Source organism: Urocitellus parryii, chromosome 6, assembly GCF_045843805.1.
Source record: "Urocitellus parryii isolate mUroPar1 chromosome 6, mUroPar1.hap1, whole genome shotgun sequence".
In the NCBI taxonomy this organism is placed as follows: Eukaryota; Metazoa; Chordata; class Mammalia; order Rodentia; family Sciuridae; genus Urocitellus; species Urocitellus parryii.
In genome coordinates this window covers 64,618,252-64,645,752 of record NC_135536.1, presented here as the reverse complement: position 1 = coordinate 64,645,752, position 27,501 = coordinate 64,618,252, and the positions used below count along the sequence as shown (strand labels likewise).

The 27,501-nt window shown below is 42.0% G+C and overlaps 2 protein-coding genes across 4 annotated transcripts in view; one reads left to right on the top strand and one right to left on the bottom strand.

The window, feature by feature from the left end:
• Window positions 1–1,974: 1,974 nt before the first annotated feature.
• On the top strand, window positions 1,975–11,885 carry Rdh12 (retinol dehydrogenase 12). 2 transcript variants are annotated; one of them, XM_026385195.2, is made up of 7 exons: window positions 1,975–2,045; window positions 3,655–3,773; window positions 4,256–4,411; window positions 5,880–5,984; window positions 7,019–7,228; window positions 9,053–9,242; window positions 11,783–11,885. In XM_026385195.2, exons 1-7 carry the CDS (start codon window positions 1,978–1,980, stop codon window positions 11,883–11,885), a joined length of 951 nt encoding a protein of 316 aa, XP_026240980.1. In that variant the 5' UTR covers window positions 1,975–1,977. The 2 variants fall into 2 exon arrangements, with proteins under 2 accessions (XP_026240980.1, XP_026240981.1); XM_026385196.1 differs by having other exon boundaries at window positions 1,978–2,045; window positions 5,916–5,984.
• Window positions 11,886–22,569: 10,684 nt separating this feature from the next.
• The window catches only part of Zfyve26 (zinc finger FYVE-type containing 26), a 59,569-nt gene continuing 54,637 nt past the window's right edge, over window positions 22,570–27,501 (bottom strand). For both annotated transcript variants that reach the window (XM_026385105.2, XM_026385103.2), the window contains 2 exons: window positions 27,158–27,202; window positions 22,570–24,874 (listed from right to left, as the gene is read on the bottom strand). In XM_026385105.2, coding sequence (XP_026240890.2) covers window positions 24,671–24,874; window positions 27,158–27,202 — 249 coding nt within the window. In that variant the 3' untranslated portion in view covers window positions 22,570–24,670. The remainder of the gene's footprint in view (window positions 24,875–27,157; window positions 27,203–27,501) is intronic.

Sequence of the window (27,501 nt, the reverse complement as noted above, 5' to 3'; positions counted from 1 at the left end):
GGCTCTCTACCTCACAGACACACTCAAGATAAACAGAGTTACCATCTTCCTAAGTGCAGGGAATCTTGGATTTGAGTCAGGAGAGGTCCCCTCTGGGAACCCTCTGATCAGCCTTTCTGGTGGTCAGGCCTATGAGTTTCCTGAGGGGCAGGAACTGTGTCTTCCCCCACAATAAGCACAGGCCTGGCACTGAGAAGTGCTCAGTAAGTGGAGGTTGGGTGGATAGATGAACTGATGAACATGGGAGTGAACACATGTCCACCAAGGAGTCTTCTTTCCTGTAAAAGTCGTCCTATGGCTTTGAAGGTAGGAATAGAACTGGGGCATGATTCCTGGGATAGCATCCCAGCTTCTTGCCTGCCTTCCTACCCAGGAGAGAAAAGCTGAGTGAACAAGGATGACGAATACCATGTCCCCTCCCATCCCCTCACACACCAGAGCCTGCGAGTTGAAGTTAGCTTTTTCACTGTGTTTGCCCCATCTTTTGTTTTGTTTTGTTTTTGAGATATTCCCTGGGCCAGCTTCCAACTCCTGCACTCAAGTGATCCTCCCACTTCAGGCTCCTGAGGAGCTGGGACTACAGGTGTGCACTACAGTGCCCTGCTTTTGCATTAAGTTAAACGTCACCCTTGCCAAGTATGGTGGCACACGCCTGTGATCTTGGGAAGCTGAGATAGGAACATGTCAAGTTTGAGGCCAGGCTCAACAACTTAGCAAGACCCTGTCTCAAAAAAAAAAAAATCAAAATCAAAATAAAATGAAATGAAATAAATTAGAAGGGCAGGAGATGTGGCTCAGTGGTAAAGCACCTCTGGATTAAAAGAAAAAAAATGGCACCCTCTTTCATCATGTCTCCCTTTCTACACCAAACCCTGAGTAAAGCAAGTGGTATAGCTAGGAAGAGAGGAATCAATACAACAAAATATAACAGCTGACTCTTCTACATGTTTAGTATACGCTAGTTTCTGCCTTAATTTTTCTACCTATTTAATAATTGAATATTTAAAACAAGTGGATATATATATATATATATATATATATATATATAATCATACCCATTGTGTAAGTGAATAAGCTGAGTTAACAGAGAGGTTTGGTAATTTTCTCAGAGCCATAGAGCTTGTATGTAGATATGGATGGGTGTGTGAATTCCATCAAAGTATAACATAAGGCACAGAGAAATGCACAAATCAAATGTGTATGACTCAACAAATTTTCACAGTGAATGCACCTGTGTACCTGCATTCAGGTCAAAGATGAGAACGCTACCAATCCCCCAGTAGCTCCAACCAATCCCTCCCAGTCACTGCCCCTTCCTCCCCAAGGGTAACCACTCTCCTGATCTTGTTTACCATTCCTCTGAGAGTTTCCTCTTCTTTCTATTTTCATTACACATGTATTTCAATCATCATAGTCTGGTGTTTTGTTTTGTTTCACTTTTCAAGATGGGTACTCACTATGGCCTGGGGCTGGCCTCGAACTGCTGGGCTAAAGCAATCCTACCACCTCCCACTCCTGATAGCTGGGACTCCAGGCATGTGTCACCATGCCCAGTTTTTATGAGGTCTGTTACTAAAGTTTACAGTATTTTCTCTTACAGGAGTAGGGGTGGGTTGTTTGGGAGAACACATTTCTAGAAAGGAGACAAAATTGAGGGTAGTAGAGCTAAGAGACAATTATTCCAGTTTCCCCCAAATTGTCTTTGCAAGTAAGTATAAGGATCTAATCTTTCCTCTAGTCTCTCTGCTCCAGGACTACAACTCCCAGGAGGCTGTGCTCTGACAGCTCTCGGATTTAAATAGGATTCTGGGTTGGTGCTTATAGCCAAGCTGTTGCTGAGCGCCTAGGCGTGAGAGGAGCAAGAAGCAGCCAAAGCAGCCAAGAGTTGGAGCCAGATCCTGAGCCCAAGCCAGATCCTGAGTCCGAGCCAGAGTTGCGGTTGAAGCTGGAGCAGCAGCAACTAAAGACATCAAAAAGATGCTGGTTATCTTGGGACTTCTCACCTCCTTCTTTTCGCTCTTGTATGTGACAGCTCCATCCATCAGGTTTGTCTTAATTCAATAAATTATAACACTAGCTTACAAAACCCTGCACTGCAAGGAGAGGAAAAAAAAGATACAGGGAAGGAGGCTGAGGGAGAGAAAGTTAGAGCAGAAAAGGCAGGAAATAAAGAGAGGTTATGGATACCATGGTGGAAAGTGAGAAGGGAGGATTTGGACTGTGGAGGTGGGGCCGATTTGAGGTCTTGTGCTAGAGGAAGGCTGTGGGGATGACTCTGTAGGCAGCTCAAGAGTCATCTTAGGTGGAGTCTTGGCTCTTTCACTCGATTCCTTGAGTTTCTCCGAAGCTCACCCTTTCTTCTCTTGTCCCTAATCAAGGTGGACCAACTAGGTTGTGTTTATGGCAGGGGACATTACCGAGGGACTCATTGTTAAGTACCAGGCACCCTGGGAAGGAAATCAACTCTTCCCTTTGATAACTACCCTCAATAAAAGTTTTGGGATGACTCTGTAGCCTGAGACTTCTGGACATGTTAAAGAAATGTGTACATTGAACAGAGAATTTTTAACTTCCTGATGATAAAGAAGGTTAAATGGACATATCAGGGAAGAAGTGTCATTTTAGGTCCTAGCATAGAGACCTGGGTTCAAATTCCCGTTCTGCCACCATAAGAAGTGGCTTTAAGGGGCTGGAGTTGTAGCTCAGTGGTAGAGCACTTGCCCTCTGCATGTGAGGCACTGTGTTGATTCCTAGCACCACATATAAATAAGCAAATAAAATAAAGGACCATCAACAACTAAATATATATATATATATATATATATATATATATATATATATTTTAAAGAAGTGGCTTTAACTTCTTTGGGCCATAGTTTTCTCCACTGTCATGTAGAGATAATACTGGAGTGGCTGAGAGGATTAAGATAAATTATGTATGGAAAGTCCCTAGTCTGGTAACTGATAGTAGTCAAATGATGCTTAGGAATTATTAGCTGTGCTCTTCTCTGGTCAGGGTTGGGGTCTCTCTCTCTCTCTCTCTCTCTCTCTCTCTCTCTCTCTCTCTCTCTCTCTCTCTCTCAAAGTCAACAAAGGAAGTTTTCTTTCTATGTGACAAGGGCCAGAATGAAATCTGTAATATGATGGCAGAAAGGCTCTGAGGATTCCCCACTCTCTAGAACAGGAGAGACAGCCGTGTGCTGCCCTCTGGGATGTTGTTGTTCATCAGCTAATCACAGAGATGCTTAATGGAGACCTAGGGCTCAGGATCATCCATTCCACTAATGCTCATCACTCATGTCTTTTGAATGTGGGTCACAGGAGGAAGCTGACCCTGGGAACCTGCAGAGATAAGTGTTAGTTGTCTTTGTTATCTGACAAGGAAAGTCCTCATTGGCTCTGTCTCAGGAGCACTTATTCTCTTTGCCCAGGTGATCATTCGTAGCCTCCGGGCCCACGACCTTCCAACTTGCGCTTATGAACTGGACACTACCTTGCCCAGTAGGAAAAACATCTCATGTAGAATATCTTTTTCTGGCCTCCTGACTCCAAAGTAAAAGATATCCTTCTTAGAAGCTGGATGGCTCTATTTTATGCATCTCGGTGTGGGTTGGGAAAGATGGCGTGTGATGCTTTTGTTTCCCTTGCTGGCAGGAGGTTTTTTGCTGGTGGAGTATGTAAAACGAACATGCAGCTTCCGGGAAAGGTAGTGGTGATCACAGGTGCCAACACAGGCATCGGCAAGGAGACGGCCCGAGAGCTGGCTCGCAGAGGTGAGTCCTTTCTTTTCTGCCTCTGCACAGCTCTGCCTCCCGCCCTCCTCACTGAGGACTCTGCCCTTCCTCCTGGGCTTGGAAGCTCCCATGGGAATTTAAGAAACCTGGGATTCAAGTCCAACATGACACTAACTTACTCTGGCTTTCAACACCTCCCTTCCTCCCTGTTCCTTCCCTATTATATAAAGTAAGGAAAACAATGATGTTCAGGTAGAATACTTGTCAAGTCAGTTATTCCAATAGGATATGCTAAGCAGCATTAAATACAGGATTGTAAAACCAGCGTTGCCAGCCTGGAGCTAAGCCAACAGCAAGAAGACTGAGCAGTGCTCCCAGGAGCATCGGGAAGTGGAAATGTGATCCCTCCACTGTTTTAGAAGTGGCTGGAGAATGCTCTGTCCTTCAATCCCAAGCTCACTCATTATTCCTCTTTTTCAGCCTAGGATCTGAACACATTGCCCTTTTTGTCTTGGCCCCAGGAGCACGAGTTTACATTGCCTGCCGAGATGTACTGAAAGGGGAATCTGCTGCCAGTGATATCCGGGCAGATACAAAGAACTCCCAGGTGCTGGTGCGGAAACTGGACCTATCTGACACCAAATCCATCCGAGCCTTTGCTGAGGGCTTTCTGGCAGGTGAGGCCCCAGATGGTGGGGAAGAAATCAGGAAACTGAATGGGAATGACTATTCTACCCTGGCCCATCTATGGCCCTTGCATCAGAACTATCATGATCCCACTGGGCAAGTTCTGCTACAGGAACCAGCAGGACAGGGAATTGGCAAGAGAATGGTGGGTGGACAAGCTGGGCAGGATCCTTATCAACTCTTTGCTCTGCAGTAGGAGTGTTGGAGGTGTCCGCTCCAGTCTGGGCTTGTTCCTTGGCATCAAGGTGTGGCCCTGATGCCACTTTCTTCTTTCATCCAGAAAATCAACCTTCTGTGGCCACAGGCACTAGAGGAGTTTGTGCCACTGCCAAAATTCTTCTGGGTCTTGGAAAATGACCAGCTTCTACCAAGAACTATAGAATCCATGAGGGACAGGGACCAGGTCTGCTTTTCTTTACCAGTGGATTCTTAGGACCCAACAGAGTGGGCTTGGCCCAGAGTCAGTAGTTAGTACATACTTGCTGAATAAATGAATGAACAGTGTCCAAGAAGATATAAGCAACTAAAACTAGAAACTCAGTGATAATGGTTATTGAATACCACTGAAATAGGTCCAAGTGAGAGATAGTTATTGACTTCTAGGCAAAACCTTGTCTTACAAGAAAGGAGCAGAATGAGTGATAACTGTAATGCCAGATTGTTGGGACCCCAATAGACCTCCAGGAGCCAAATCCTATGCAATCACACAAGAGTCTTTATTGCAAGCTCGAGCCTGGACTCAACAACCATTCCCGATGCAGCGGTCCCAGGGAGTGAGTCCCAGTCCTTTGTCCAGTGAGATTTTACAGGTTTGGGGGGATACTCTATGAATCACAACATCACACAACAAATCATTCCATACTGCGGGAAAGTCAAACAACAACTCTTAACATTGATTAGCACATTCACTGGCGGGAACAACTTGGGTAGGGGTGATTGGTTAGTACAAGAGGAGGATTCCTTTGAACTGATTGGTTTAGGCCATGAGGGGTGTATATGCTAAACTACATGTTTCCCTACATGTTATCAACCACCATAAACTACTGGGGGGTCATCTGGCATGCCAGGTATTTTCCCTGTCTCATGCTGATTGGTGGTTGCTATGGGGTTGCCATAGGTCTTCACCTAGCCTAACTGAGTCAGGGACACCTGACGCCACAGATCTCTCCTGTTATTTACAGACAAACAACTCAGCAGGAGGGTATGTGCCTAGGAGTGCTCTGTGGGTTTTTCCAAGAACAAGGGTCACGCCCCCTTCCTTAAGACAGGCCTTGAGGTAGAAGCTCCTGTTATTTATTTATTTTCAAAAATGGAGTCACAATTTTTGTGACAGTTTCTCAATGACTTTGCTGCAACAACAGTGTTTCTGGACAAAGACAAGGGACAAATACTCAGGGCTGTGACAGGTAGCTATTAGTCTCCTCACTAACACAGGCTCTCCTTGTTTGTGCTTGGCAGAAGAAAAACAACTCCATATTCTGATCAATAATGCAGGAGTGATGTTGTGCCCATATTCCAAGACAGCAGATGGCTTTGAAACTCACCTGGGGGTCAACCATTTGGGTAAGTACACTTACATGACTCTAAAATAAAGCATATCCCTCTTGTTCTTTATAGGAAGATGGTCCTATATCAGTGCTGAGAATCTCCAGTGATCCCCTTAGATTTCATTGTTCCAATAGATCGGACACATTGTTGTATTTATTGTCCCTCTCTTAACCAGTATGTAAAAAAAGCAAGGCCTTCCTATTCATACCATTAAGAAGCCCCACATCTCAGCTGAGAATTGTGTGGCACAGTCCTGTAATCCCAGCTGCTGGGGAGACTGAGGCAGGAGGATCACAAGTTCAAGACTAACCTGGGCAACTTAGTCCTTGTCTCAAAATAAAAAATAAAAAAGGGTTGGAGGTATAGTTCAATGGTAGAATGCTTATCTAGCATGTGCAAGGCTCTGGGTTCAGTCCCCGGTACAGAAAAAAGGAAAAAAGAAAGAAACCCCAAATCTTAGGAGAGAACGTCATTCTTGTATGGGATAATGACAGTGCAAGGTTTGCCAGGCAGGGCCGGCCTGAGATTTGTAGGAATCTGGGTGTGACTGGAGGAATCAAATCCATATGAGATGCAAGTAAGTCAAGGGTTGGTCCATGGGGGCAGGCAAACATCAAAAACTTGAGGTATAAGACATATATCTGGGGGTTCAGAGCTCAAGGTGATGGTTTTAGAGAGGAGTGCATGGAACTTGTTCTGTGATCCCAGGCAAATGTCATTTTCTTTGACTATTCTATCCTTCCTCGTACATGAGTATACCTGGGTCCACAGTTAAGCAATCATGATCATAGAGCAGGAGGGCTTTTTTCCTGACCCAGGCAAAGACAGATGTACAAATAAAGATTAATATTGCCTTACCATAGCCCAGCTCTGGCCCTTGCTTTGAGGAATCCGCTAACTTGGAACAAATGACCATTAGCACTGAGTTATTCATGGCATCAGAATTTGTTCCCACCCAGAAGACAGTGAGCTAATGCTGAAGTCCTGTCATCAGCTCCCACACCCTGAGCCTAGGCTGCTGTCAATCTCTCTGATGGCTCTCTCTGCAGGCCACTTTCTTCTCACCCATCTGCTCCTTGAGCGGCTGAAGGAGTCTGCTCCTGCACGGGTGGTGAACCTGTCATCAGTGGTCCACCATATTGGCAAGATTCGCTTCCATGACCTACAAGGCGAGAAGCGCTACTGCAGTGGGTTTGCCTACTGTCACAGCAAGCTGGCCAATGTGCTTTTTACTCGAGAGCTGGCCAAAAGGCTCCAAGGTAAGTTTGGAGAAAGGGCCAGGTTTAAAATGACAAAAACAGTGTCGCCTGTCCAGACAGAGGTTCATAGGAACTTCTGAATTTATTTATTTATTTTAAATATTTATTTTTTAGATATAGGTGGACACAATATATTTTATTTCTATGTTGTACTGGGATCGAACCCAATGCCTTACGCATGGTAGGTGAGCGCTCCACCTCTGAGCCATAACCCCAGCCCCAGAACTTCTGAATTTAGGCTGTAAAACATGTACATTTCAGTAGTAGCTCTGTGTGTTGAGGAGAATGAGGCTATAAACTGTAAACCAAATAGTCTTTGTCTCCAGAGAGCTTAATATTGAATAGGATTTAGGAACTTTATAAAGTTACATATATATAAAATTTTATCTTGTATCTATTATCTCATTTGATTTTCACAGCTACCTTTTGTAACAGGCAGAATGGGTATTATTATTCCTATTTCATAGGTCAGAACTGAGTTCTAAGAAAATGGCTGACTCAAGATTACATGGAAAAACAAAGAGTCAGAAATGGAATGTGGGTGCTCTGCTTTAAATCAAGGTGCTTCCTCCTTTGTGCCATTTGTTGGAGTCACCTGGGGAGCTAAGCTACAGGGCTGCCGCTGCCTGGAATCAGGCAGGAAGGGCTGGAGTTCAGGCCCTGGGGTCTGAGTTCTTGTTCTACCTCATACTAGCCCTGTGTGTATGTGGACTATCCAGTTAACCTCCCTGACTGTGTCTCCTCAACTGTAGAATAGGTGAGTCTGGCTCTTAATACTTAATAACTCTGTGCTCCCTGGGAGTTTTGCTCGAGTTATTGGCTCTGACATCTGAGAATCTGGGGAACCGTTTACTATAGTGAATAAACCAGGGTTTGAGAACAACAGTGTTTACTATCAGAACCTCAAGGGCAGAAGAACAGGGTAATCCTAAAAATAAATAATAATTACAACAGCAATTGGGAGTTTATTGTGCTATACTCTGTGTTAACTAATTTAATCCTCAACATTACTATGAGGTGGGTGCTGTTATTCCCCCTCCTCTTACAAATGAAGAATCAGGTATAGATAATAAATTTGCCCAAGTGAGTTTCCTAGTTGAGCCAGAATACCATCCAGAAAGTCCAGGTCTGGAGCCCCTGATCTTTTCTCTACCTCTGGAATCAGGGTAGAGAAAAGGTATGACCTTGAGAAATTTATTTCCTCTCTCTGTGACTCAGTTTCCTCAGCTATAAAATGAAAATGAGCATCTTAATATTACCTACTTCACAAACCTCTTTAAGAATTAAATGAGACAATGAAGGTAAAGCGTGTTTTATAATAAGTACTGAAAACAGTGGTTGCACAGGGGTGTCTGGGGAACAGGTTAACTTTCCATAATCTTCATCAACACCCTCACTCTACATAAAACATGCTTGCTGGGCAAATGCACCTCAAAACTAGGCCCTGCTCCTCTACCTTCCAATCAGATCACTACTCCTGAGCCCCTCCTGTAGAAATGGTAAAGAAACAACTGTTAATAATTCATATTTCTACTTACTACATGTTTTTTTTATTAGTAGTAATTTAGCCCTGGTATAAAGGTGACATTGAAATAGAAGGACATTGAACCAGGCACAGAAGGCTGAGAAAGTTATAAATCATTCTGGAAGAGACCAATTCATTATTGGGTACACTCTGCCTGGCTGGCAGTGATGAATTCTGGACCTTGGGGTTGGGTTTCCTGAGTTCTTTCTTCCTATTTATATGTTTCGCTGCAGAGATGAGCTGCTTTCCTGAGCTCAGAGCACGTGCCTAGCCTCACTGTGTGTGTGTCTTTTCTTTAGGCACAGGAGTCACCACCTATGCAGTTCACCCAGGCATCGTCAGCTCGGAGCTGGTTCGGCACTCATTCCTGCTGTGTCTGTTCTGGAGGCTCTTTTCCCCATTTGTCAAGACCACAAGGGAAGGGGCCCAGACCAGTCTGCACTGTGCCCTGGCTGAGGGCCTGGAGCCCCTGAGTGGCAAGTATTTCAGGTGTGTGGCGGCAGTGTGGGCTCCCTCCTCCATCCTCCTCTACCTGTGTATGTGTGAGACACAGGACTCCCTGGGCTTTGCACCGAGTCTCCTCATTTGTGTCTGATGAGGGAAGACAGGTTTGGGTTGGATCTGCAAACAATTCCATTTTCTTTTCCAAGGAAACTTACGTTAGAAAGAACTGCTTTTATAGCTCTATTTTATACCTAGGTGCCACTTTTCCATGTAAACTTTGTAGCTGTCTGAAAGCTGTTAAAGACTGTCCCTGGTGTTTATGATATGTGAAGAATATTGTTAGCAGGCTCTCTGGATTCTTTTTCTCCTCTTATAAGGTTTTGGCTGATTTGATTCATGAATTCTTTGATACCACTTAGCACCAAGTTGTTGGGAGAAGATCATCTCTTTCTCCAGTGTCAACTCTGTCCCAGTGCTGTCGAGATTGGTATTATCTGTTAGAATATAAAAATAGAAATTTCAGTACTGTATCTTATCACAAGTTCAATGTGCAACCTGAGTTTGAGAATAAAGGAAAAACCAGGATTAAATCTCCATCCCATTCCATGACTTAAGTCCTCTCTGCTGACCCACTTTGTTGAAGGCTGTTCATCAGTGCATTTAAGTGGAACACTGTAAATAAACTCAGTGTCCAATAACAGGGAAATGGATAAATGCTAATAACTAATGTTGCTTGAGCTCTTTATGTGTTTGTCACTCTTCTAAGTGTTTGTGTGTATTAGTTCATACAATCATCAAACTCTGAGAGGTAGGTAATATTATCCCCACTTTACAAATGAAACTGAAGCACAGGATAATGAAGGAATTGCTCAAGTTCATAGAGCTCGTAGATGGTAGAACTGGGGTTTATACCCAGGCAGTCTGACTCTAGTGTGGTGCTATTTAGTGCTATTGCTACTAGCCACGTGTGGCCATTGAACACTTGAAATATGGCTAGTCCAAATGGAGATGTTCTGTAAGTATCAAATGTACACCAAATTTTGAAGACATAGTATGGAAAAAGAAATGAAAATGTGACATTCATAATTTTTATATTGGTTACATACTGTAATGATTTGGGCATAATGGGTTAACTAAGATATATTACTAAAACCAATTTCACCCATTTCTTTTTACTTTTTGAATGTGGCTACTAGATGAAATTTTAAATTGCATGTGTGGCTCACATGGTTTGCATCATATTTCTGTTAGACAAATCTACTCCAGAGTCTCAGTGTTTAAGTCACTGCCATAAAGTTATGATAAAATATTTTTCCATAATTAAATGTAACATTTTCAAATAGTATTTAATTAATGGGCAAATGTTGGTTGTATAATGTTGTGAGAAAAAAATGACTATAATCCTAAACTATATAAGTATTTATTGTAAATACATACCCAGCCATTGGGTAGTAGTGGTTACTTCAAAGAAGTTTGGGGGAGAGTTGGATAGCATGTAAAGGAGGTGTTTAACTTTTTTATTGTAGGTTTTTCTTTATTATTTAAAAATGTTTAGAAGATCATATATTTATTTGTTATTTTTGTAATTAAATATATTTTTAACAGGAGAAAGATATCTTCCTCAAATTAAATGCAATATGATTCCAGTTTTATATAAAAGACTGTATCTGTTTATACATGAAGAAAGTGAACAAAATTATGAAGAAAAGCAGTTAATTAATAGACTCTTCTTCTTTTATCAGTACTACATTTTCTAAAAGCCATACAGAAATTTCATAATTAGAAAAAAATTTACTATTAAAAGGATACAGCTCTGTTGGTAGAGTGCTTGCCTAGCATGCACAAGTCCCTGGGTTCAGTCCCCAGCACCATCAAAAAAAAAGAAAAGAAAAGAAAAGAAAAAAAAAGTCAAATGTTAGCAGGTGTGGTGAGTGGTGATGCATGTCTGTAATCCCAGTAACTTGGGAGACTAAGGCAGAAGGATTTCAAATTCAAGGTCAGTTTGGACAACTTAGTAAGACACTGTTTCAAAAAAAAAAAAAAAAAAAGGGCTGGGGAAAAATAAAAGAGGGAGGCTGGGGAGGTAGCTCAGTGGTAGACCACTTGCCTTGCATGTGCAAAACCCTAGATTCAATCTTCCTCAAGACTGCCAAACAAACAAACAACCCCTCCCGTCACACAGAGCAACAAAACAAAACAAAACAAATTTAAAAACCATTCTGAGAACTATGTTTCCCCCCCTCCCCATTATCCTTTGAGTCCTCTAGCCTTCTAGTATAAATATTTTCATATAACATTGCAGTTATTACAAATATAGCATAATGCCACTTCTGCTCACCATACTTTGAAATCCATGGTTATTAATTCTGATGCTACATCTTGTGATAGAATACATTAATTAAAAAGCTGATGTATCACCATATCCCAAATTTGTTTTTAAAATTTAAAATATGCATTTTAATATGGTTTCTTGGAACCTAGTACATTATGTATAATATATTTAGAACATTAGAGGAAGAGATCACAAGCATTCCCAGACTGCCAATTCTCACATCTAATATTCTCCTCCCATCTCTGCCTTCCAGTGACTGTAAGAGGACTTGGGTCTCTCCAAGGGCCCGAAATAACAAAACAGCTGAGCGCCTGTGGAAGGTCAGCTGTGAGCTTCTAGGAATCCAGTGGGAGTAGCTAGCTGGTTGAAAAGCCATGGCTTTATCAGGCCAAATCCATGCCATACTGAAAGGGGACCAACGAGAAGGCCAACTTGAAAGGATTCTCCTCTTGACTGGCTGCTGCTGCTGCAAATGCTGCCCACTCTGATCCTCTTGACCTTTCTGGAAACCTTGATACACCCTCATGTGATGCTGGCTCATGGCACAGGATGTTCACACCTAGAGACCATCCTTGAAGACATGGAGAATCAGCAATCCTATGGGACAAAAGAACTGAGCAAATCCCAGGTTGGGAATGGGGGTGACAGAAGAGCCTGGGAAGTTGGGTCAATTTTCTCACCAACACCAGAAACACCAGAGTGCATGCTTAAGCTGAGGTGACAGGAGCAGTAGCACTACCTATTTCCAGGGGACTTTAGGCTCAAACTCTTAATTGACCACTTTCCTCTTTGGAATGCTAGTCACAACCCTGGAATTTGATCAACTCAAGAAGATCATGGCTAACCTTGGCCAAATTTGATTTCTTCTTTGGAGCATCGTGGAGCCTGAAGTGAAGCCGGGCCTTTCCATTTTCCACTGTGCAGATGGTTTCTTTTTATAGAGTTCCCTTTACCTCAATTTTTAGATAAAATAAAGATTCACATTCATCTTATTGCCTTTCTATTTTCTCCGGGACATGGGCCAAAGAAGGGAAGCCTGCCCACCAGTTTAGTGAGCAGTATCTCACCCTACCCACCCACCCATCACTTTCTTATCATATTGCACCTGGGTGCAAAATAAGATGGCACAGTTGGATATTTTCTCAAGTTTCTTCTAGAACTAACATTTTATTAGCTGAGAAGTGAAAGGAGTGGATTAAAACACAACTGCTAAACTGTAGCACAGAGTAAGACCAGAGGTAGGATGGTAGATGGTAGCTGCAGAAAAATCAAGTCCCAATAACCTCTCTCCCTACATTCATAGCTCTTCTTCCTTCTGGCCTCACTCTTCTATACTGTGGACCAGGTGACCTGCTTCTTGACTGAAGTTCTGAAGATCACCAAGAAGAGGAAGAGAGATGTAAATAATCTTTCAGCCAGTTGATCCTAGAAACCATGTTTATTGGCTCTAGCTCTAAAGCCTCCAAGAGTATCTGGTGACAAAAAAAAATTTCTTCAACATTAAGTAGCCTTTTATTTATTTTTTAAGATAAAGGGTTTTTTTGTTGTTGTTTGTTGTTTTCTTTTTCTTTTCTTTTTTTTTTTTTTTTTTTTTGGTATCAGAAATTGAACCCAGAGGTGCTTAACCACTGAGCCACATCCCTGGTCTTATTTATTTATTTATTTTTAAATTTTTGAGACAGGGTCTTGCTAAGCTTCTTAGGGCTTTGCTAGGGCTTTGCACTCATGATACTCCTGCCTCAGGCTCCCGAGTTGCTGGGATTACAAGTGTGTGCCACTGTGCCTAGCTCAAGTAACCTTTAAAAAATTATTATTAAATCTCTCTCTTTCTCTATCTCTGTTTCTCTTTGTGATGCTAGGGATCAAACCCAGGATCTCACCCATGCTAGATAAGTCCCCTACCACCGAACTACACCCTCAACCCTATTAAAATTTTTAAACACAAAAATAGATCAAATAGTGTCATGAATCCCCATGCACCCATTGTCCAGCTGCAACATTATTAACATGTTGTCAATCTCATCTCATCTATTTCCCCCATGACATTTTTTAGGAGGTGAGAGTGGGATATTGTAAAATATCTTGGGGGATATCAGACCATTCACTCAAAAATACTTTAGTGGTTGTAGGCAGAAGAAACACAACTTTGATGGGCTGCAAGAAGCTGACTCTGGCTGGGCATGGTGGGGTGCGCCTGTAATCCCAGCAGCTCTAGAGGTTGAGGTAAGGTTAGGTGATCTTATTCCACAGGGAGCCCTGGAGCTAAGTTGCCTTAAATTGAGGAGAGATTTATGCCTCCACAGTGATCTGTCACCGGATGTGGACAGCTTCCAGGGAGGGAGCATGACCTGGGTGAAACTTCTTTTTGGCGAGGGCAGGTTCAAGAGAAAGACTTAAATGAGAGTTGTTAGCTACCTATGCTTCTAGTATATGGAGGAATGAGAGCTTCTTTCCCGAAGAAGTAAAACTGAGTGGTGTGTTGCTACATGCCTATCCATATCTATATCATCTATATCTATCTATGTGACAAAGTTATATAATACCTATATTACATAAAGAATTGCTACTTCTCAATAAAAGAAGACATAAAATCCAAAAGAGAACTTCTCTAAAGATATGAACAGGAACCACAGTGCATGGTGGGACACATTTATAATCCCAGCTCCTTAGAAAGATGAGGCAGGAGGATTGCAAGTTAAGGCCAGCTTGGGCAACTTAGGCCCTGCCTCAAAATAACAAATAAAAAGGATGGGGGTGCAGCTCCATGGAAGAATGCCTCTGGTTTTAATCCCCAATACCTACAAAAATGCGAAAAAGATATAAAGAGGAAATTTACAGAAGAAATGCATATGAATCTATACTCAAATTAAGATGTTCAACCTCACTTGTGATTAGGGAAAGGCAAATTTAAACAAGATGTTTCGGTATCATCTTTGAGCACCAGCTTGTTAAAGTCAGAAAGCTTGGCCAGGTGTGATGGGTGCATGCCTATAATTCTAGTGGCTTGGGAGTCTGAAGCAGAAGGATCACAAGTTCCTGGCCAGCCTCAGCAACTCAGTGAGACCCTAATCAACTTAGTGAGAAAAAGGCTGGGGATGTAGCTTAGAAGTAAAGTGTCCCTGAACCCAATATCTAGTACAAAAAAAAAATCAGAAAGCTTATAAAATTTTAGAAAAATAGCTGTTTTTAAACACTGCTGCTATGAGTGGAAGCAATGGTGAAGCCAATTGTACCCAGCAATTCCACTCCTTTTCATTTTGAACTTCAGGGCGGTCTTGACCCTCTCAGGCCCCTATGGGGACAGAGGCAATGTCTAGCATGCTGTCCTCTGGTCAAGCCCTTTTATTTTCTTACGGGGGTGAAGGGAGATCATTTCTCATTTGCTTTTACCCAGAGTGTATCATTGATATCTCCAAATCTAGCTGGAACAGAAGGGCTAGTGATGTAGTTTGAAGAACTGGCCTGAATTTGTGGACATTTCTATCCCTCATTTATGGTGCCAAATGCATGCTCTGAGGAAGAGATCAAGGAGTCTCCATCAGGAAGCCAAAAGTTTCATGATTTTGCATCCTGGAAGACTGTGGTGCCTGTCTACTTACAGGGCAAGGCTTACTCTGAACAAGGCCTTGGGGTGACTTCCTCTGGAGAGGACCCACTACCCTGCATCAGGCCCCCTCACCCACCCTGGAAAGGTATCTCTCTTCTAACCCTTGTCAACCTTCTACCTACCCAGCAACCCAGGTGTGGCCTGAACTCCAACTCTGCAGTCTACTCTGCAGCTCTCAGCTTCTGTCCCAGATCCCTTTGTGAGAAAGAGAAAGCTCTCCCCTTTGTGAGAAAGCCAGGGGCTGCTTCATAACCACTTTGCCAGCTTGAGAGACCACAGGATCTCTCTGCTGGAAAATTATCTATCATTCCTCTCCCACCTGCACCTGTGTCGTCTTCCTAAGAAAATAAAATAACCCTTCCTATTTCCGTCTTAAAGCTTCACAAAAACACTGCAGAATATTTTGGGGTGATTGGTTTTTGTCCAGAGCACTTACTGTTTCTGGTTTCTCTCCTTCCACTTGGTTTCTGTGTGTCCCATCTCCTTTGTCTTTCTCACTCTCCCCATCTATTGCTCACTCTCCTCATCTTCTCCTCTTGCCCATCCCTCACCTTTTGGTATTTCCAAAACTCCTTTTCCTAGCTGTCTCTTCTTTCCCAAGTAATTCTCTCCCTTCTCTTCCAACTAATTCTGATGTGCTACTGGGACTGTAAACTGTCCAAGGAAATTATGATTGCATTTCCCTTGCAAGTGACTGGTTTTGGAAAAGGCACGTGACACACTCATGGCCAATGGGATGTGAAAGGAATCTGGTAGCTTCTAGGAAAGGTTTCCTCATTGATTAAAAAGTGAAGCATGATTTTTCTTGATTAGACTTGTTTGATTTTTATCGCCTATTAGCTGTATTATTTTTTTCTGTTTCATATATTTCTGCTCCTACTTTTATTTTTTCCTTCCTACTACCTAATTTGAAAATAATTTGATTATTAATCTAGTTTCTCTCTGATACAAGTACTTTGAGTTATAAACGTTCTTTTTAGTACTGTTTCAATGCAGAGATCTGATATTTTTTTTAAATTTATTTTTTAGTTTTAGGTGGACACAATATCTTTATTTTACATTTATGTGGTGCTGAGGATAGAACCCAGTGCCTCGTGCATGCTAGGTAAGCACTCTACCACTGAGCCACGACCCCAGCCCAAGAGATCTGATATTTTAAGCTTTCTTTTTTTGGCAATTGTGTGCACTCAGCTTTATTTTTTTTAAAATTTGTACTAATTATTTATACATGACAGCAGGATGCACTTTGATTCACTGTACATAAATGGAGTACAATTTTTCACTTTTCTGGTTGTACCTGATGTAGAGTCTCACCATGTGTGCAGGGCAATAATATTCGTCTCATCCCACCGTCTTTCCTTCCCCAATTTCCCCTTCCTCCCCTCTCCTGGCTTTGCCCCATCCAAAGTTCCTTCATTCATCCGCCCCTCCCCCATTATCAGAGAAAACATTCGGCCTTTAATATCCAATTATCAGAGAAAACATTCGGCCTTTAATTTTGGGGGATTGGCTTATTTCACCTAGCATGATATTCTCCAACTCCATCCATCTACCTGCAAATGCCATAATTTTATTATCTTAATGCTGAGTAGTGGAGGTAACCCAATATGGAGGCAGAGGTGTCCCAAGATGGAGGAGATTGCTTTCAGAGATGAGGCTAGACAGCCAGGTGGGACGATGGCACTGGGTGGCCTGTTGAGTGGTGCAGTGCTATGGCCTGTGGTGCTGCAGCTGGCAGCTGCCTCCAGGCCCTCTCTGTTGTCCCACGGTGGAGCTACCACATTGGGAGGGCTATGGCTGTGGCTGCAGTGTCCCAAGTTGGAGGCAGTCTGGGAAAAGCCACACATTGGTAGATGGGAAGCTGCAGAGCCGTCCTCTCTGTGCGGGAGCAGAGGCCTCTCAGCAAGGCTGGGCACCTATGTTAAGCAGCTTTCATTAACACTTAGTTCAAAGCACTTTTTATTTACTTGTGCTTTCTTTCTAAACCTGTGAGATATTTATAAATATGTCATTTAATTTTGAAGTACTTGACATGTGGGAGTAACGTTTTATATTTCTTAATATAAATTTCTTTTTTTCTTTTTAGTTTTAGATGGACACAATACCTTTATTTTATTTATTTACTTATTTTTATGTTGTGCTGAGGATCACCCAGTGCCTCACACGTGCTAGACAAGTGCTCTACTATTGAGCCACAACCTGGTCCAAGCTGATTGATTTCTAATGTAATAAATCATGTAGGAAACATAGTGTATAAGATTTCAAATTTAAAAAAATGTCATGGACATGCTTTTTAATTGATTTGTCTTGGTTATATACATGTCAAAACATGTCAAAATAATCATAATGCATACTTCAAATATGTGCATTTTACTGTACTTCAACAACAACAACAACAACAACAAAAATAAAATAAAAAAGTGAAGCATGGTATACCCAAAAGACTTAAAATCAGCATACTATAATGACACAGCCACATCAATGTTTATAGCAGCTCAATTCACAGTAGCTAAGCTATGGAACCAACCTAGGTGCCCTTCAACAGATGAATGAATAAAGAAAATGTGGTACATATATACAATGGCATATTAACCATAAAGAAGAAAGAAATTATGACATTTGCCTGTAAATGGATAGAACTGGAGACTATCGTATTAAGTGAAATAAGCCAATCCCCCAAAACAAAGGCAAATGTTCTCTCTGTTATATGGATGCTAACTTATAATAGGTGGGGGCAGAGAGGGAGGAGAAGGGGAGATTCACAGGATTGGACCGGGGAAATGGGGGAAGGAAATGGAATGGGAATGGGAAAGACAGTAGAATGAATTGGGCCTAAGTTTCCTATGTTCATATGTATATACAAAACCAGTGTAACTCCACATCATGTATGATCACAAAAATGGGAAGTTATACTCCATATATATATATATGTATGATATGTCAAAACACATTCTACTCTCATGAATAAGTAAAAAGAACAAAAAATTTCAGCAATTTACAGAGATCCATTCTCAAAATAGAAAGGACTGGGTACGGTGTAGTTCAGTGATAACCCTCACCCTCTGTTCAATCCTAAGTACCAATGCTGTCATGGCTAAATGTGACACCTGACTCTGCCACAATCATTTTGAGGCCACCAGTGGAGCTGACCTTGTCCAAAGATTAGGCTCACATGCTGAGGACAGTGAAGCAAAAGATGGAAAGATCTTCAGTTGCTGATGGTGCAGTAGTGAGTCACTTGAACCAAGGCTGGAGCTGCCCTCTGTGAAAACTTCTTGTTATGTGACATATTAAATTGTCTTTATTACATTTGTGCCCTCATACATGATGTTGCTAATATTCAGCTATTTTTGACCTATTTTCTTCAGCAGTATTGCTGGCCAGCAGATGTCTTCCTGGTCTGCTTTCATTACTCTCAATTTCCTCATCTTCCAAGTGAAATTTTGGCACCTGTTTCATTATACTTTTATTCACCTCCAATACTTGTTATCTTTAGTTGAGGATATCAGACCATGAGGATTGCTGACCTAACATGCCAGTACAGAGAATCTTAATACTTGGTACATTTTCACAGGGGTGCATCCAGGTTTCAATCAATGTGTACAATCTATATTTTTTACATATGGATGGATGATATCTAATAGCCAAAACAATCAGCTGAGAAGACCAAAGAAGAAGAACAGTTTGTTCTAATGGGAGGAGGAAGTTAACTGCTGAAAGAAAGCGTTAAATTTTAGTGGTTTACTATATTAAAATTTTATTTCTTGCTCATGTCACAGTCCAGAATACGGATGAGTTAGTTGAGAGGGTGGATTCACATGGCCATTAAAAATTCAGTGGGTCCATCATCTCTCATTTCCTCAGAGTTCTTCACTGGATGGTCTGTATCCAGCTGGTAGATGATGAGAGAACATATGGACAAGCAGTACTGAGATAAATAATAAAGACATAATTTATTAAATATTATATACTTATTCCATAAAATTTAATTCTCCTGCATCTCAATAAAATCACAAATTGTGTTGTAATCATCCAATAATTTTGTTCACAAGAGAGCAGTTACTTAAAGGAATAAAAAAAGTAATTACATTCAACATATATACAATTTGAATGTTTTAATAAAAATGGAAATCAAAGAAACACAAAAATAAAAATTTTTAAATGAGTTGTCATTTTTCCTCTAAAATATTTAACTTATCTATTAAAGTTAAAAGACAATATACATTAGTTATGAATATCAACATTTTAAATAAAAACTATTTAATTAAAGCTCAAGTTGTTTAGTTTTAAAAATTTGATTAATTGTTTGTGGTACTGGATATGGAAGCCAGGGACTTGCACATGCTAGGCAATCACTCTACCACTGAGCTACATCCCACCCCTTACTTATTTTTAGACAAGGATTTGATAAATTTCCCAGGTTGACCTCAAAACCTATAATCCTTCTGTCTCAGCCTCCCAAGTAGCTGAGGTTACGGATATGTGCCAACGTATTCAGCTCAAAAATTTAATGAATTCTATGAATTTTTACTAAAATAAAATTACTTACAATTCTAATGTTCAGTGTTCTAGTTGCCAAGGTAAAAAATGGACATGCACATTACTTTTATACTACTATGTCTACAAAAAAAATGTAAAAGTAATATGAATTGTTTATTATTGCAAAATGCTTTCTAACCTCCATATACAAAATATATAATACTGTATATATAATATATATATATACACAATAAAAATTAAAGTCTTTCAAAGATTCTGGAGTTCATTTCTGTTTTTAAAGATTTTCCATACCTCCAAATTATAGTTCTTTTATTCTAGACTTATTGTTTGTTAATATGGAGTTGGTAAGAAGTATAACTCCAGGACGAGTGTTTAAGGTAAAGGGGAGGAGACGACAAGGACCTGAACTAAGGACCTAAGGAACTAAGGAACTAAGGAACCTAAGGAACTAAGACGACAAGGACCTCACACATGACAAAGCAAACTGGGAAGGCAGGAAGGTAGGGTCTGACTTTCCACTAGACATATGCTTAAGTGCTGAATGAAAAGAGAAGAAACTGCACAGATATTCTAATCCAGGCAGCATGCAAAATAGTAATAATATCAATTAATATTAATACTTACTGAAGGAGGAAGATCAGGCTTGTGGATGGAATAAGATGCATCCCACTTTGGATATGCTGATATTTTGGGGTACAAGTGAGCCAAGTAGAAAAATTTCAGGAGACAGAGCTGACATGAGAGAACTAAGGAGGGTGTAAATTTGGTTTAGAAACAGCCAGTCAAAATAATTGCTGGAGGCCAGGCATGGTGGCGATCACCTTTGATTCCAGCAATTCAGGAGCCTGAGGCCAAAGGATCCCAAGTTGGAGGCCAGCCTCAGCAATTTAGTGAGGCCCTCAGTGGCTTAGTGAGACCATGTCTCAAAATAAAAAGTAAAAGAGGCTAGGCATGTAGTGCAGTGGTAATGTAACACTGGGTTACTTTCAATCCCCAATGCCTAAGTAAATAAGATTGCTAGATCTGTGGGCCTAGAAAGAGTGTCTAGAGGGAATGGCCAGAAACTTGAAGAAGGATGAAGAGGGAATATCGCCAGAAAAGCCAATAATTTATAGAGGAGATGACTGACTCCCCATATGGGCTTGATGGAAGGGTTTTTGGCAATGGTAGACTGGAGGGTGTGGTAGTGGGGGTGAAGGAAGGGTTCAAGAAGAAACAACATGAAGAAATAGGAAGCAAGAAAGCACTTCAGCAAAACAGCCGACCAGTAACCAGATGTTGAATGCATATGTTGTAGAAGAGCAGGTAGGTTCAACAATGGGCTGGTTAACACTGTCACTGTGGAAGAGGTGACAAAGATCAAGAAGAGGCCATTTCCTCCAGGGTTACTGTGACAACTCTTTGGTTGCATGGGGATTAAGAGATCTAATGGCCTTTGATCTACTTAAGCTCTAGCCAAAGAGATCTGATAACCTCTGCATGTCTCAAGTTTCTAAACATAGTGCTCATGTCTCCTCTATCCTCATCTAGATTGGGAGTTCCAATTTTCTCTGTCATGACATGTACCGCATCTACTTCAGATGGTTTTCATCTTTTTTTTTTTTCATTTTTGCAGTACTGGGGAATTAAACCTCATGCATGCTAGGTAAGTGCTCTATCTTTGAGCTACATTCCTAGCCCTTTTTAAAAAATTTGACTGGGTCTTGCTATGCTGCCAGGGTTGGCCTCAAACTTGTGATCCTCCTGCCTGAGCCTCCCCCGTAGCTGGATATCAGCATGTGTCACTACATCTGGAATTGTGTTTATTTTTAGTGTTTTTTTTTTTTTTAAATGAGAAATTAGATGAGATTATGTTTCTGGGGAAAGGAGATAATAGCAGTGATGCCACTGCTATTATCAAGTATCATGCTACAAACATATGCCCTGAGAGGGTACAAGCAATTTTAAGTTCAATCTCTGTTTCCCTAAAGACCCTACAAAATATTTAAAAAATTCACAAATTGGTTATTAGAAACTACAAGAGTTTATTGACTTTTTCTTTTGTGCGGCTGGGGGATGCGGAGTGAGGTTTTAAAATAGCACACATCTTTAAAAAAGTTCTCAGAGTACCGTTTTTTTCACTTCATATCTGCAAAGATCTATGAAGTTTCACAACAGTTTTGTCTAGGGTGCAGGAAAAGCAGGCATTCCGTACATTGTTGGTGGGAGAGTCAATTGCTATGGCCTCTTTGGAGGTGAATGAAATGATTTACCAAAATGCACATATCCTCTAATATAGCAATTCTGGACAAGATGTTTCACTGCAGCATAATTTATTGTGCCAAAAGATGGCAACAACCTAAAATGTCCATTGGTAGAGAGAATGGTTAAATTATGGCATTATTTTCACCATGGAACACTTCAGTCATAATGCTTGTTTATATATAAAGCAGCTCTGGAACAACACACTAGAAACTGGTGAGCCATGTAGAAAAGTTTCAGGAGGCAGAGCTGACAGGGGAGAACTAAGGAGGGTATAAATTTGGTTTAGAAACAGCCAGTCAAAATAATTACTGGCCTCTGGAAGGGAGTTGGTTTTGGGAACAGGAAATAGGAGGGACTTTTCACTTACCTTTTATTGCCTTACAAATATATTACTATCTCCACCCCATTCCCAGCTGAACCAAAAACAAAACTAAAATGAAAAAAAGAAAAATGTTTTTGGTGGCAGAGAGTCCATTAATAGGTTGCGACACTCAGAAAACGAGATAAATCCTAACCAAAGATTGAGTCAGTAGTTAATATGGGAATCATTGAGAGAAAGTTTAAGAGTTGAAGGTCCCCTGACCATCCCCACTTACCTTTTCTATCCACAGAAAACACAAGGAGAAAGGATGGGCAGGATAAGAGCAATCAGTACAAGGAAGACAGGAGGCCAGGAAACTAGTTGGATAGACACTTTATTGTGGTTTGCTTGTGGTAAGACATTTAGCCCCTCAACACATACATTTGCTCTGGAGAATATTTTGCTGGAGACCACAGCGTGATACTCAAAGACCTTTAGCCCCATCTATGTCAGTCTAGTCAATGGTTGACTATTTTACAGTTCAACTAGTTAGAGGAAAAAGTCAGGAAAATCTGGTCTTAACACCCCAAATTAAGGGCTGCAAGATTTGTGACTCATTTGTATAAAGTGCTTATGTTCAGTGCAAAAAGGGCAGATTCAGAAGGGCAAGCAGATGCCCTTCCTGGGAGTCAGTCAGATGTGTTCTATGACTCAAGGAAGGAAAAGTCACTCATACTTCACCCACCCCCCCCCAAATTTTAGTATTTTCCTTACAGTCTTTCTCCTAACAGGACCAGAACTTTCAATCTGACAGATCTCCATAATACTTACTTATTTTACTTTAAAAATTTCATTTCAGAGGGAATTCCACAGGGTTTCTAAGCACCAGAGATGTTGACTTCAACTTCCACTTTCTGTTTTTCTCAGCTTTAAAAAAGGGATCAATAGGCTGGGCTCTGGCTGGTGGGAGACTCAGGGCTGCATGGCTTCTCTTTAGGCCTCTCATTTGCAAATCCAAGTAATTAAGTATGACAAACCCTTTCTCAAATATCCCACATCTCAGGCGGGAAGACAAGCCAAGAAGCATTTTACCTAGTTTTCCACCAACTGGATGTAACCTATTGTCCCCTTGTTTTCTCCTCTTCCTTCTTTTTTTGTGGTACTAGGTACTTTTTTTCACACATGCTACCAGGCAAGCACTCTACTACTGAGTTACATCACCAGTCCTTTTTGTTTTATCTTGAGACAGGGTCTTGCTAAGTTGCTGAGGTTAGCCTTGAATTTGCGATTCTCCTGCCTCAAGCTTCTGTGTAGCTGGAATGATAGGTGTGTGCCCCCCATACCTGGCTCCCTAGTTCTGACCCTTGCCCACAGGCTAAACTCTAAAGTGAATCCCTGATTCCCTCTGTTAAGACTGATAAGTGCACTGCTGTCTTAGTGACCCAGGTGTCTGAGTATCCATCCAGTGGTCCCAGAAAGACTGAAGGGAGAAGAAGAAAAAGGGAAATGGTTTCTTAATCAACTCAAGAGGCACAAACAGGACTGGAATTCAAATAGGTAAAGTCTAGCCATTCAGTCCTAGGACCCTTACTACCATTACTCTTCCCAGACTCTCAGAGAGGGAGCCACAGTCTTTCACCCATCAACTTTGTAGCAGGGATACCAATAAGAGCCAGCTCTGTGCTTGTGAGTAACCATCCTGCATACCTGTTTGGAGAGGCCTGCCTTTTCCTTCCCTCTGGATCAATGTGACAAGGACCCTCTGGTCTGTGCATTAGCCCACAGACCTGATCACCTGTATTGCTGTCAGAGGTTTTGGACATCACTACCTGAAAGACCTCTATTCAGGTTACCTTCCAAAGACCCACGTGCACTCCTTGTGCTTATGAGAGGAGACACTCGGCAAGCAGTTTTATTCCATAGGTAGCACTTGCCCCAAAGCCATCTCTGAATTTCAGGAAGGAAAGAAAGGGGAAAGAAGCAATCCTTTGGTGTTGCCCTATAATTCTGTGTAAAACTCCTCTAGTTAAGAGGAGCTACTAAAGCATCACCATGTGGAGGGGACTGTGTACAAACAGGATGACCCGGGTTAAGAACCAAAACGCAGGGAAGGATTTCAGACTGGCAAAAATCTAAAGGAAAGTGCCTCTAATGGGGGAGAGTCTCATTTGAAAATGCTTGGGCGTAAACATGAGTGTACAGGAGCATGCACGCATGTGTGTACATGCCTGTGTACACACACTCACTCATTCTGAGGTAGAAAGAACTGGCCATCTCCAGACGAACACACAGATCCCACAATTTTACAGAAACATGGCACTTGCGTGAAAAGTCCTGTCCTTGCTGGAAGGCAAGTAGGGTCCAATCCAACTCTTTCCAGCCTGGGGCAGAGCCAGAGAAGTCCCACTCCATGGGAGGAGAGAGGTGGAGGTTATCACTCCTGTCGCCACAGTTCTTTTGCTATGTTTTCCTGGTCTTGCTGCCCAGGGTCATTTCCTGGAGCCTGAGCCATGGGCACTCCGGGGGTGGCTTGTCAGAAGCCACTGGGTACAGATATCTTGCACTATGGCATCCCCGCTGCTCTTGGCAGCCTGCTGCACCTGCTGAACGAGGGTGGTGGCCCGTGAGTGTTCTTGCTTCACAGCAATCAGGTAGGCAGATCGCAGCTTGCAACACGTCAGGTAGGCCTGAACCTGGCAATCGGATATGAGAGACAGTGGAAAGGAAACCATCACTGGTGAATCACCAACAAATATGCTGAGCCACATCAAAGCTCAAGCAGACACATTACCTCTCACCTACAGATTAACAGGCAGGTTATTGCCTTTGTATTATGCAAGTCTTCATATATTTTAGACATTAAGCTATCACATGGTATTATAGTGTAAAAAGTTACTACTGGTGACCACAGATCATGATTTTATGGTTACTTGGTTATTTTTTCATTGATATCTGTTTCCTTAACTATATGGTCCATGAGGGCAGGAAGAGTGTCTGCTTTTTCTACCCCTTGTATTACTGATGTTTAGCATGTAGTATGTTTAATAAACATGCATTATATGAATGAATTAATGAATTGATGAGCCATCATATCTTCTTGCTACAATGGCTGCATAGATTCCCCCTTCTCCTTTTCTGTTTTTAATCAGAATTTAAAATCTTTTAACAGAAAATTTGGGGATGAAAATGAATATACACAATTAGAAAAGGTGTACTTAAGGTCTAACCCCAGTTAGACCTGACTTGACTTCTTTTGCTTGGATTAGAGGCAGCTCAGTTTTGAGAGTGCATATCTCCCAAACCGCCTCATGTATGTGCAGTATGGTGGGAATGAGTGCCCCTTCCCTCTCTGGCTAGTGCTCTGAGCCAGGGAACAATAGCAAGGTCCTCCTGAGCTGCCACAGCCCCCAGTGGCAGCTGGCTTTCTGCTTCACAGTCCTCTCTGGGATTCTTCTCACTCCATGTATAATGCTCCACCGTTTCTTCCCTTTTTTTGGGTCTTAGTAAAGTCTTCCTTTCCTGGGTTCAATTACAGATTGTCTCCCACCACTAAAAGATGCCTGGCAGGTCCTGAGCTCACAAAAGTGATCAAGTCCTGTTGTTCTATTCACTACCCTAGGATATGAGCTCTCACTCCAGCCTTCAGCTCCAGTCAGAGCCCATGCATGTAAAATATCCCAGTTAGTAGGCAAAATTCCTGCCAAGAGAAGAAGGGCATCTTGCCAGAGAGTCTGGAATAGGAACTGGATCAAGCGGATATGGGCAAGTCCCCAAGTCCTGAGATCACTTGGAACAGCTGCTGAGAGAAAAACCCTGAAGAGTAATACTGACTCTCTAGACTGCACTGTACACACTTCCAGGGACGGAGCCACTGTCCTATAGTGTGTGAGGCTCAGTGAAGGCTCAGGAAAGGACCATAGTTTGGGATTCAGGGAAACTGGCTGTCTGTTCTGGCCAGTTTCCCTGAATCCCAAACTATCATTCTGATTTTAGAAAAGTAATTCTCCACATTTCAGAATGCTATAATCTCATTTTTCCTAAACATTTCATCAGGATGTTACAGAAATAATAAGGAAATGTTTAGAACAGGTCCTCCTTAGCCTCTAACAATACCCTGCAAATATAGTCCGGGATTAGCAATACTGTCACGGGGAGCAGCTTGCCTGACATTTCTTTTCATCATAAAGAACTCAGCTACCAGAATATTCCTCTGTTGATAGCCAGGGTAGCCCTGTCTGGTTGGGCTTTCTTGGGTCTTTCTTGGCTGGGGGCCCTTCCTGCTATGACAGGAGGATCAATCCTAAGGTTAGCCACATACAGGGCAGCTGGGAATACTTTTGTTCTGGCTAGCACTCCTCAGAGTGACAATGTGAAGCAAAGGTTCACCAATTTCTGAAATAGGGAAGAGTTCACTGGTCCCAGGGGAAAGGCCCTTTCTGGCAAATGAGACACCAATGAACACTGTAGGCCAAGGGGTTGGGGGCGGCTTTTCCTTACTGCTTTCTTTTCTCAGGAGAACAAAGAAAAGCTTACCCACTCTGGGAACCTCACTCAGCCAATCAGCCTAAGGATGGAAGTGGGACATTTTCTAGGGCTTTCTGAGAGGAGACATCCATATAAAATGTAGATTCAAGAGCACCTTAAAGGGTCTGGGGATGGAGCTCAGTGGCATAGCACTTGCCTAGCATGTGCAAGGTCCAGGGTTTAAGACTGACATCTCCCTCCCACGAAAAAAGAGCAGCTTAGGACACGTTTGTGTTGGGGGTCAGGAACTGAAAAGGCATAGGCTCAGAGAGTCAATGTTTACCTGTTCCCTATCCATTCCCTCCTTTCTAAAACCCTACTTAAATCTCAGTGCCACTTCTAGATAACAGCAGAGCTGTGGTACAAGACTATAGGGGACTACTGTGGAGAGCAAGGCAAGCCCCACGTGCTGTCCATTACCATCACCATAGCTTAGAGACAGCTCAGCTCACCTTGTTGTCATCGCTGTGTATTGCCTGGATCAGGCCTTCCAGTTCCTGTGCAGAACAGAGACACAGCAGTTTTAAGAGGGAGAAGAGCCCATGACCTTTTGGGGACCAAAGTCCAATTCAGTCTCATCTCAGCATTGTAACTCCAGCATGAGATCACCTGCCTCATTCTTCCTTCTAAACTCAACTCCTACTATAGGAGCAACGAAGGAAAGCTAATGAGAACAGCAAGCTTGGGAATTTTGGGAAAAGAATATCTCCCAAGAGGCCTGTGCTTGGCCTTCACAAATGGATGTGATTCTGTTTACCCCTCAAAGAAGCCACAGGGATACAACTTCATAGGTAAT

Bases quoted from the DNA above. Each gene is read 5' to 3' on its own strand.
- Rdh12 (XM_026385195.2), top strand. From the start codon at position 1,978: ATGCTGGTTATCTTGGGACTTCTCACCTCCTTCTTTTCGCTCTTGTAT. The intron at 7,229-9,052 runs GTAAGTTTGGAG...TCTTTTCTTTAG, and splicing joins GCTGGCCAAAAGGCTCCAAG to GCACAGGAGTCACCACCTAT. The intron at 9,243-11,782 runs GTGTGTGGCGGC...TCTGCCTTCCAG, and splicing joins CTGAGTGGCAAGTATTTCAG to TGACTGTAAGAGGACTTGGG.